The sequence below is a fragment of the Aedes albopictus genome, chromosome 3 (genome assembly GCF_035046485.1).
Source record: "Aedes albopictus strain Foshan chromosome 3, AalbF5, whole genome shotgun sequence".
NCBI classification, from domain to species: domain Eukaryota; kingdom Metazoa; phylum Arthropoda; class Insecta; order Diptera; family Culicidae; genus Aedes; species Aedes albopictus.
Window position 1 is genome coordinate 380,771,489 of NC_085138.1, and position 10,099 is coordinate 380,781,587.

Consider the following 10,099-nt stretch of genomic DNA (forward strand, 5'->3'; position numbering starts at 1 on the left):
GAGAATTCCTCCGGGAATTCCTACGAGAATTCCTCCGGGAATTCCTACGAGAATTCCTCCGGGAATTCCTACGAGAATTCCTCCGGGAATTCCTACGAGAATTCCTCCGGGAATTCCTCCAGGGATTCTACAGGGTATCCTCCAGGCATTCCTGTAGGAATTCCTCCAGAGATTTATCCAGGTATTTCTCCTGGAATTTATGCAGGAAGTCTTCCAGGGATTGCTCCAGGAATTCTTCAGGAAATTCCTCTCAGGTTCTCTTAAAAAAATAAAAAGATTTTCTCCAGGATTACCTGATGCTTTTTTTGAATTACTTCAAGAATTTCTGGAGGAATTCTTCCAGCGATTGGAAAATATGCAAACAGGAACCAAGAAATTATCCAGGGATTCTTTCAGGAATGCCTCCAGCAATTTCTTCAGAAATTTACTCAGAGGCTCCACAAGGAATGCTTTCAATAAGCGAGATAACAATTCCTCCATTTTCAAAAAAAAAATCGGACGGGTTTCCATTATGTTCTGTCGGAAAAAAAATGTTGAAGAAATCATGAAGAAGATTCTGAGTCGTCAGAATAGTTCGTAATTTTCCAAAGAGCTCAACCATAATTTCTTGAGAATGTTTTGTAGATATTAACAAAAAAAAAATGGAGCTCTAGAAGAAATAATACACGAGTTAATAAAAATCTCAAGTCTTCCAGAAATTGGCCACCATTACCAGCATCACGTTGATTTGTGTAAAACAGGCGAGTTTTTATTCAACGTAATTGTGGAAGAAGATAAAAAGTGGATATCAGGAACCATGCAACATTCAATGTTGGTCCAACTACACCTTAAATGCTTAGAATATCTGGCATAGAGGAATAAGTTTCAGAAATTAAAACCATCGATATTGGATTTCGGCATGTCGGGCTGTTCGGGCTCGTTGGAAGTTAACCATCAATGTTAACTTCTTTTCCCGATCAGCCTAGATAGCTGTGTAGTGTCGGTAGCGGTTGTCTCAATTGGCTAAGAATAACACTACGGACCGCCTGATCCAGTGGTAAGAGTCCACTAAACAGGTGACCCCTAATTCATGGTGTTATGCGGCTTTATGCTTACCGTGCCAAGGAAATGAATGGTTAGGGGGGTCTAATAAAAACCTAACCACAAACGGAGCCTGTGGAGAATTAGGGCGTCCTCCACAGTATTACGCCCTTACTGCACTAACCGGAGCAATAGTGCAGTGGACCTTGTGTTTCTCCGAGATAATCAGTTGCCCTTCTTAAGTCTCAAATTTGAGACTAAATAAGGGCAGGATTATTCAAATGTTGTAAATTAGCTTACATTACTACCTTTATGGTTTCGCTTAATGCGTTTTCGCCATTGGCGTTTTTCAATTGACACCGATTTGGTTTGTCGTTGATGTTTCCTTTTTGTGCTGTGATTGTGAAGAGTGTAATCCTGTCTAGTTTCCCAAGCAACACACATGTTATAATAGAGTAACGACAGCGCAAGTTTTGGTAATATAGAAGTTTATTTTACGTAATTCTAACATTGTGTTGAAATAACGAAAAATAAACTTATATACAACCAAAATTTGCGCTGTCGTAACTTTTATATAACATGTGTGTTACTTGGGTTGGGTAGTGGCTACGGCTAGGAAACCTCAAATCAATTTTCAGCGTAAGAAGCGTGCGTAGCCCAAGTGGCTCTACTTCGAAAAGTTCATTTTCGTTGGGTAACTTTTGTATAGGTTACCTTGTGAACCCAGTTTGCTTGTTTCATTATAAATGAAGTGTCGTGCCTCGAGCATGCTATATCTTAGAATAACGTTAACAGTATGTTTCAATATTTCCTTATGGATGCCATCATGCAAGCTCTTGTGTTCAGCATCTTTTTGCTGGTATTTGGCAGTATTGCTACGATGATTACATCATCTAAAGTAGCTCAAACATTAATTTGAGATGCTTCAGTTGGATGGATTACTTAGGTAGTACAGTTCATGGATAACTTAACATAGAATTGCACCTAACCCAACTCATGAGTTGACTGATTGGCATGTGTCAGATGAGGAGTCTCCATTTGACCTTCTTTACACTTTTGAGTGTTCCTTCGCAAAATTTGCGTATTCAGGCGATCCTGCTCAACAAACTAGGGAACCTGTACTAATTGGTTGCGACCACATTTTATGGATAACTCGCTTTCATAGCTACTCCAAGAGAGTTTCATTGTGGTTTTGTACCTACAACGCCCTCCATTGTGGTATACCATAACTATTGCTTTGAAAGAAGCTTGTCCTCTGCTGTCTGTGCGGACCGTAAGAGGTATTCCTGAATGGAACTCTGATCTGTTCAAGTTCAAAATATCTTCGGATAAACCATTCTTTTGTATAGTTACGAATCTCTAGCTTCCGCTTGAGAATCATACCTATATAATCGACTTAGTGGGCCCTAAAAAGCTCTGCTTACTTCAAATCTCCAGGTGCAAATGGGGGTTTGTCCTATTTTTCTCCAAAAGGATTTGAGTATTTCAACCATGTTTTGGAATCTTGTAGTTTGCTATTGGGTATTTTCATGGCGTGAAATTACTTTATAGTTTTATCCCGAAAGGGTGCGTGCGTTGTATAAAGAAGGAATGAGTTCCAGATTCATCTGGTTACCTCGTTCTTTCTGAAAAGCTTGAAACGCATTGTCGATTATCACATCTGTGATGTTCGTCTGGCTGACATGCCTTTTCATGTGAACTCACATGCTTCCAAATTTGGGATGTCTACAGTGACTCTTTTACACAAAGTTGTATACGTTTTCAAGAAAGTACTTGCTCAAACGTAGTTTTTGCGTGGGTGATTTCTTGAATATTGAGGATGCTTTCGATGACGTGCCTTTCAATGTCATATTGATAGTGGCATGACGTCACAAGCTACCTCCAACGAGCTATAGGCTCTCTTTACGCTTATGCGTTTTACAATGTCCTTTTCAGGGCACTGGTTAAACCCGTTGTGGTATGGGCTATGAGCTCTCATTGCGCTTATGCGTTCATTCCCTCTTCTAGGGCACCCCTTCCTATTTCATCACCTTTCCCTTTCCTAATCCTATTCCATCCCTTGTCCCATTCCCTCAGGTAAATGATGAAATAGGCTCATATGTATGGCGATGGCACAAATGTCCCAAATGGAGGATAACGTGCCTCTGGAGCCGGCCTTCTGATACCTGATACCTGGATTTCGGCATGGATATTTAGAAAGCTTAAGCTCTGGTAAGAATCGACGAAAACAATTTATTATTTCTGAATTCGCACGAGTAAAAAAGCTTCCTACAAGCAGGGTCATGTGTTTCCTGTATTTCACCTTTTGATTGAATGTTTTGTTGCAATGTTCTCTAACTACCCGTCCAGATCTGCTCCCATTTTTGGGATGTGGACAAGCCGCTCTCCATACACGCAAAAACCACTCACCACTAAAATGTGTAAGATCTACTCATAAGTGCATAATTTCCAGACCATTCAAAAAATGTGTAACAGCTACACATTTACAAAATCAGCTCCTTCGTCCACAAAATCGTGAAAGTTCCAATTTTTGTATGGCAATCTATCTAGGTTTTCTAGTGAACTTGGCGAACAAAAAAAAAAATAAAGACATTTCGCATCTAGAATTGAATATGAGCAGATTTTGTGAATGTGTGACTGTTACTCACTTTATGAGTGGTCTGTAAATTATGCACTTATGAGTCTTACACATTTTACTGCTGAGCGATTTTAGCGTGTATGTCGTTTCATATGCACGCTCAACGAATACGGCTTTGCGAACGTTTTATGACAAATAACACACTGGATAACCTTGCCTTCTGCACGCACTAGGTGTGCAGCGGAACTCTGGTGGCGGATAAGACTACGCTTTGAACATAAATTTATGCCGCACTTTTCGCATCGATAGATGTCCGGCTTAAGATGAAAAAGAATGTGCTCCTGAAGTCTGAAAATTGCGTAAAATCGATTTTTACAGCAGTGCACGTAGCACTTCGAGTCGTGAACTTGGATGCCATGTTTCTTGAGATCTGCGAAGTAGTCGAATTCTTCCGAGCAGATATGGCATACCATCTGGCAGAACATGCGAATGTCATCGTCGGTGATAGTCCGTGGTAGATATTTCTCACCAGATTGACCCTCGCAGTTCTCAGCGTCGCTGCTAGACTGATTACCATTTCCTGGTGTATCGCTTGACTCGTAGTCGGCGTTTGTGTCGGTAACTATATCTTCATCGATATGCTCTATTTCTTGTTTTAAAGAAACATCTTCAGACTGTTCCGTTTTGAACGAACCAACTTCCAACTTGCCTTCGTTTACTTCAGATTGTACATAGTACAGCTGCTCAACTTGGCAGTAAAATTGGTGAAACTCCAGCAGCTTGTTCCGACATGAATCACATATGTTGAATAATTGCAGCTCGTCGTTCTGAAATCATTATCAGGAATGTTCATGTATATGGGCAGACTTTAATGTAAAACAATATACTCACAGTGAACCAAAAGTGCTTTTCCGCAATGCATAGAATGGGCAAACCGTCCTCGATGCTTTCTCGTTCGAGTTCCACGACGGCCTGATCTTTGCGAGCGCAAAAGTTGCAAATTTTTTCCATCCTTGTATCGTCAGGAATTCACAAGTTTTCTAAATAATGACAAAATTGTATCAATTGCTTAGATAGTATCGTAGAGTACTGTTTGGAATGTTATATGAGTTAACTTTTATAAAACAAGGATAATTATATTTAATACATCTACAGAACTTCATTTATTTTCAAATGCGATGGATTTGTTTACATCTAATTGGCGGCAGTACACATATTTCTGTTTAGGCATTCGTGGGTAAAAATCACTCAATACTTTGAGAAATGCATGTTATCGTTTGGGTTATTGTATTTTTTACGAATAATCAGACTTTGGCGACGAAATTGAACTCGCCCTAATATGGTACTAACCTAACATTTATGACACATTTTCGCCTTCTTTCCCCGATTCAGGCGAAACCAGCTGTTATGAAAACATAAACAGCTGTTATGAAAACATAAACAGCTGGTAACCGAGAACAATAAGGATGAACGTAAACATCGGTGAACCAGCTGATTTTGTTGTGTAAACATGACCAGCTGGTGGGCCGAGAACAAAAGACCTTAATGGTAAACTAGGTGCTGCGAATAGAAACGGTTTTATTTTTCAAGCTAGCTAACACACACCAACACACTCCCGGCACACAGCTTGTAAACACGCACGAGCGTTCAATTTTCTTGCAAACACCTCTCTTAGCGCAGTTGTCAAACATGCCGTCGCGACGCTGTTCGGAAATGGTAAACATGATCAATCCACCATTATTCCAGTTTTGTTTTCGTGTGCAAAGTTTATTATTTTCCATTCGCGATGGAAATTTTGATGGATAGTTATTACAAAATTAGCTGAAAAGGGTTCAAAACAATGTTTATCCTTCTCCTCGCTTTCCAACGGATTGACAGCGGCAAATGGAGATATCGTGACTACAGTTTTGATTATATCCGCAGCACCTAGATAACAATACTCTTCAATCAAGCACACAGGTACAACAAGGTTTAACATAACCTCTATCTTCAATGTTTGGCTCCCAATGTTTGGCTCCCGCAGAGAGAGCATATTGAGTCAGTCCGCGATACTCAGATGGTAAACATTGAGACGGCCGGCGAAAACTTTCACATTATCGGGCGAGTTGCAAAAACCCTGCGACTGAGATTGACAGCGAAATCGAAAGCGAAATATGAGTACGACGAAATTTATCGCATCAAAGTCTAAGTCAAAAAAAAAATCGCAATACCAAGTTTAAAATAAAAAAAAAGCTCGGCTTTTTTTTTGGGCTTTCCATACACCACACAGGTAAATTAATTTTGGGCCATTTCAGGCCATTTCTAGTTTTATATGAGTACATACTTCATCTAGTAGAATTTCTTGGGGAGACCCTAGAGAACCCCTAGAGAACTCTCTTTACTATGTAACAGATGGTGAATCTTTATGCATTTTCCTTACCTTACCGGCCAGACTAAGGCGTCTGCTGTACTAGGAGTCGTCTCCATTCTCCTCGGTCCATGTCTCCAGTTCCGCACTCTGCGAAAGGTCCTCAAATCGTCCTCCACTTGATCGACCCATTTAGGTCGCTGCGCACGACGTCTTCTTGTAGTCATCCGACCTCTCGAGAACCATTTTAGTCGGGTTGCTATCCGACATCCTGATGACGTGACCCGCCCACCCGATTTTCGCGGACGATGGTCTAATCAGCGTTTTGTAGTTATTTAGTTAACTTCGTGTGACGGAGAACTTTGTCGGTTGTAGAGTTCTGCGGAGTCCAGAGTAAGCTCGAATTCCTGCCACAATGCGCCTCTGAATTTCTCTGCTGGTGTCGTTCTCGACGGTCACCAGTAAGCAAGTAGGTACATGAACTCTTCAACCGCCTCGATTTCATCATCGTCGATAGAAATTCGGAGTGGCAGGCGTGGTGATTCCTCTTTGGAGCTATTTGTCATCTTGTACTTTGTCTTCGGTACATTAATAACTAATCCGATTCACCTGGCTTCACTCTTCAGTCCGATGTTTCCTCCATCGTCTCAAATTTGAGAGCTATAAAATCAATATCATAAGCGAAACCAAGCAACAGAACGGACTTAGTGAAAATCATTCCACTCGTGTTCATCCTCGCTCTCCTTATTACTTCCTCTAAAGTCTAAAGCAATGTTAAACATCCAGCACGAAAAACCATTACAGTAACCCTCTGTGAGATTCGAAGCGACCCAGGAGTGTCCCTGATACCCGAACTACGCAAAATGGCAACATGGAAGATGTGCCCAACATAGCTCTGCTCCTCACGAAATTCTACCCAGAGTGCCCGCATAGTTATAAACTGTAAGGGTACTATTTCGCATATTGTTCACAACAATCTGCTACAATGCCTGAACAATATCACATGTTGTTCGTTATCACATTAAGTGGTAGTGTGTGCATATTGTAGTAACCCATTTGGCATATTGTAATGGACCTTTTCACAATATGGGGAATAGGCGGTTAAGTTAGGTTACAATAAAAAATCAGCATTTTTCTCGAACAAAAATTTTGCAATACTGTATGTCATAGTGTAGACATATTATCCATTTTTTGCAAGGATAACTATGAGCCAAATTGTTTAAAAATTGTTGAACAATATATTTGGCAGAAAATAACAACATTACGAGAAACAGCTCATGTATTGTGATACATGTTAAAATTAACAGTATACTGTATTGTCAAAGTCAGGTTTTACTATGCAAATATTAAATTAAAGCAATTTACTGATTTCTAACAACTATTTTCGCAAACAATCTAAATCTTGCTTTAATTTAATCATCAAATGAAAGTGAGTGTAAAAAACAATGAAAAAATAATAATTTAATTTGTTTGCGAAAACAGCTGCTAGAAATAAGCAATTTGCTTCGAAAATGACTACCAAAAATCAAATATTTTTGCGTGTATATATTGATTAATAATTTAGGTGAAATATTGGATACAATATAGATGGTTTTAGCATATCGTCACAGACAAACAGACATAACACTCTGATAATTCCCATCGTACACCGATTTAACGGTCTTTTTCAAAATTTGATAGTTGGCCAACTGCCCACCCGTGGCGCTCGCATCGTTTTTGTTCGAGTTTGACGTTTGCTCACTACCGCCACCTAGTTGGTGGTCGGCCAAACATAATCCTTTTAGCACTGGGCGAACATATTTCCGTGACTATGATTTGAATCGAAAAATGTTCGAAGTGTTACGTCTGTTTGTCTGTGATATCGTATTACCGAATAATTAAAAATAATTTACTTATAATGGAAATACAAACGGAAAAGTAACATTGCTACCAGTGGCGACTGAATCTAAATCGAAATTTATGCTTTCCTTAGTACCTAGTTCTTTTATGTTCAAACTGCTTAATATATAGCTGACCCCACTATGTATTCGAATGTAGATAAATTTCGCTTAGCTCAATAGTTTTCTGTTGAACGCATAAATTTCAACGTAGGTTCCATAGCTATTGGTGGCAACGTTAGTTTTCCGCTTGATGAGATTAGCAAAGAACCACAGCGGGAGCTCGGCAGCCGGTATCACAACTTGGGAATGATGATTTTGGTCTTGAAGTCATGGTCAGGCAGCGATGTTACGAAGCGCAACGAACGACGGAATTCTCCAGGTATCCTGTTGCCGAAGCGACTTCACCGTGGTTCACCTCTACAGTCGCCGTTGCTTAGTCTCGGGAAGTCCATCCGATATTTTCACATCCAGACCACTTCAGATGTTCTTAACACCCACCTATTATTTACTGCCACGTTCAAGCGAGGCTCCTGCGGCGCTTGCTAACGTCGGTTCATTATAATTTCCGCACTTTCCTTGGCAGCCTGAAAACAAACAAAAAAAAAAACAGTCTTCACTTAACCAAAATCTTCAAAACAAGACAATCTTAACTCACCTTCCAGAATCCGGTTCTTTCAGTCCGAAGTTGAATCGGGTCTTCTCACGATAGTTCACAATCTGTTCAGGAGGAAGAATCATCCCGGATGAGGGTAGTTTGTCCACAGGCACCTGCTTGCGGTGGTAGCGAAGTTGGGAATTTGCCTGAATTTGTGCCGGTTGGTTTGCTCCCGCAGCTGCTCAGTGAGTGGTAAACAAAACTAGCATACCATTTGAAAAGGGCTTATCCCAGTAATGTAATTAAATATAATCAAAAACCAAAGAACACAAAATAATTTACTTTGTTTTTTACCAGTTCATCCTTGCAAAGGACAACAGACTCGAACATTCAATGCAAATATTAGAAAAAATGTGTGACCAAGACAGGCGATAAGATGTGCAGCAAAAAAACGAAATGTAAATTGAAAAAGTGTAGCAAAATTTGCTATTTAATATGCAACATTTAATATTTTTTAACAGTTGCGTTTGTGAATTAAGCTTTTATGAACAATTACACGACAAATGTAGAAAAACGCTTGAACCTCTTGATAGCGTTAACGATGCCAGTTTTTTTCTAATACATCGCTCACAAATACAACGTTTTCTACTGTATTGACCAATCCAAATTCCTGTGTGGTAGTGGTTTGTGTTCAGATTTCCCGTGTTAATCTATCTGTAAGAACTTTGTAAACATCTTTTGTTCTCACGTATATGGATAGGCTTGCAGTAGGTTTCGTGAGACATTTTTTGGACAACTAAATGCCATGATGTTGATCAAAATTTTTATATTGTAAAATAAACAGGTATTAGTGTGATGCTCTATTTGAAAACCTTACAATTTGTCATAAGGTGATCCTACATTGCAATCACGCAACGGGAGTTTTTAGTAGCATATCATCCAACAATGCGTGGATACTATATCACATTGTGATCACTTGATATGTTGTTTGCATACTCTTGATTATAGTATTTTGTTTTAATTTCATATTGGTCAACAGAAAGCTAACTCTTTCAGTTAAAGTTACCCTACCAGTTGGAAGCTAGGTGCTGCGAATAGAAACGGTTTTATTTTTCAAGCTAGCTAACACACACCAACACACTCCCGGCACACAGCTTGTAAACACGCACGAGCGTTCAATTTTCTTGCAAACACCTCTCTTAGCGCAGTTGTCAAACATGCCGTCGCGACGCTGTTCGGAAATGGTAAACATGATCAATCCACCATTATTCCAGTTTTGTTTTCGTGTGCAAAGTTTATTATTTTCCATTCGCGATGGAAATTTTGATGGATAGTTATTACAAAATTAGCTGAAAAGGGTTCAAAACAATGTTTATCCTTCTCCTCGCTTTCCAACGGATTGACAGCGGCAAATGGAGATATCGTGACTACAGTTTTGATTATATCCGCAGCACCTAGATAACAATACTCTTCAATCAAGCACACAGGTACAACAAGGTTTAACATAACCTCTATCTTCAATGTTTGGCTCCCAATGTTTGGCTCCCGCAGAGAGAGCATATTGAGTCAGTCCGCGATACTCAGGTTGGAAGCAGTTTATTCTTTGGACCTTATGATAAATTGTATTTTTCTATGCGGGTGTTTATTGCGATTTTTTTTCGACTTAGACTTTGATGCGA

General features: G+C 39.6%; 2 protein-coding genes across 4 annotated transcripts in view; both read right to left on the reverse strand.

Annotated features, from left to right (window-relative positions):
- Positions 1-10,099, reverse strand: part of LOC109399098 (glucose-6-phosphate 1-dehydrogenase) — a 92,057-nt gene that overhangs the window by 70,197 nt on the left and 11,761 nt on the right. The window lies entirely within an intron of this gene.
- LOC109399565 (transcription factor grauzone) lies at positions 3,244-4,804 on the reverse strand. Its single transcript, XM_019672038.3, has 2 exons — positions 4,490-4,804; positions 3,244-4,425 (listed from the first exon to the last, which is right to left on the reverse strand). The coding sequence occupies exons 1-2, from the start codon at positions 4,607-4,609 to the stop codon at positions 3,730-3,732; spliced, it is 816 nt and encodes a 271-aa protein (XP_019527583.3). The 5' UTR covers positions 4,610-4,804; the 3' UTR covers positions 3,244-3,729.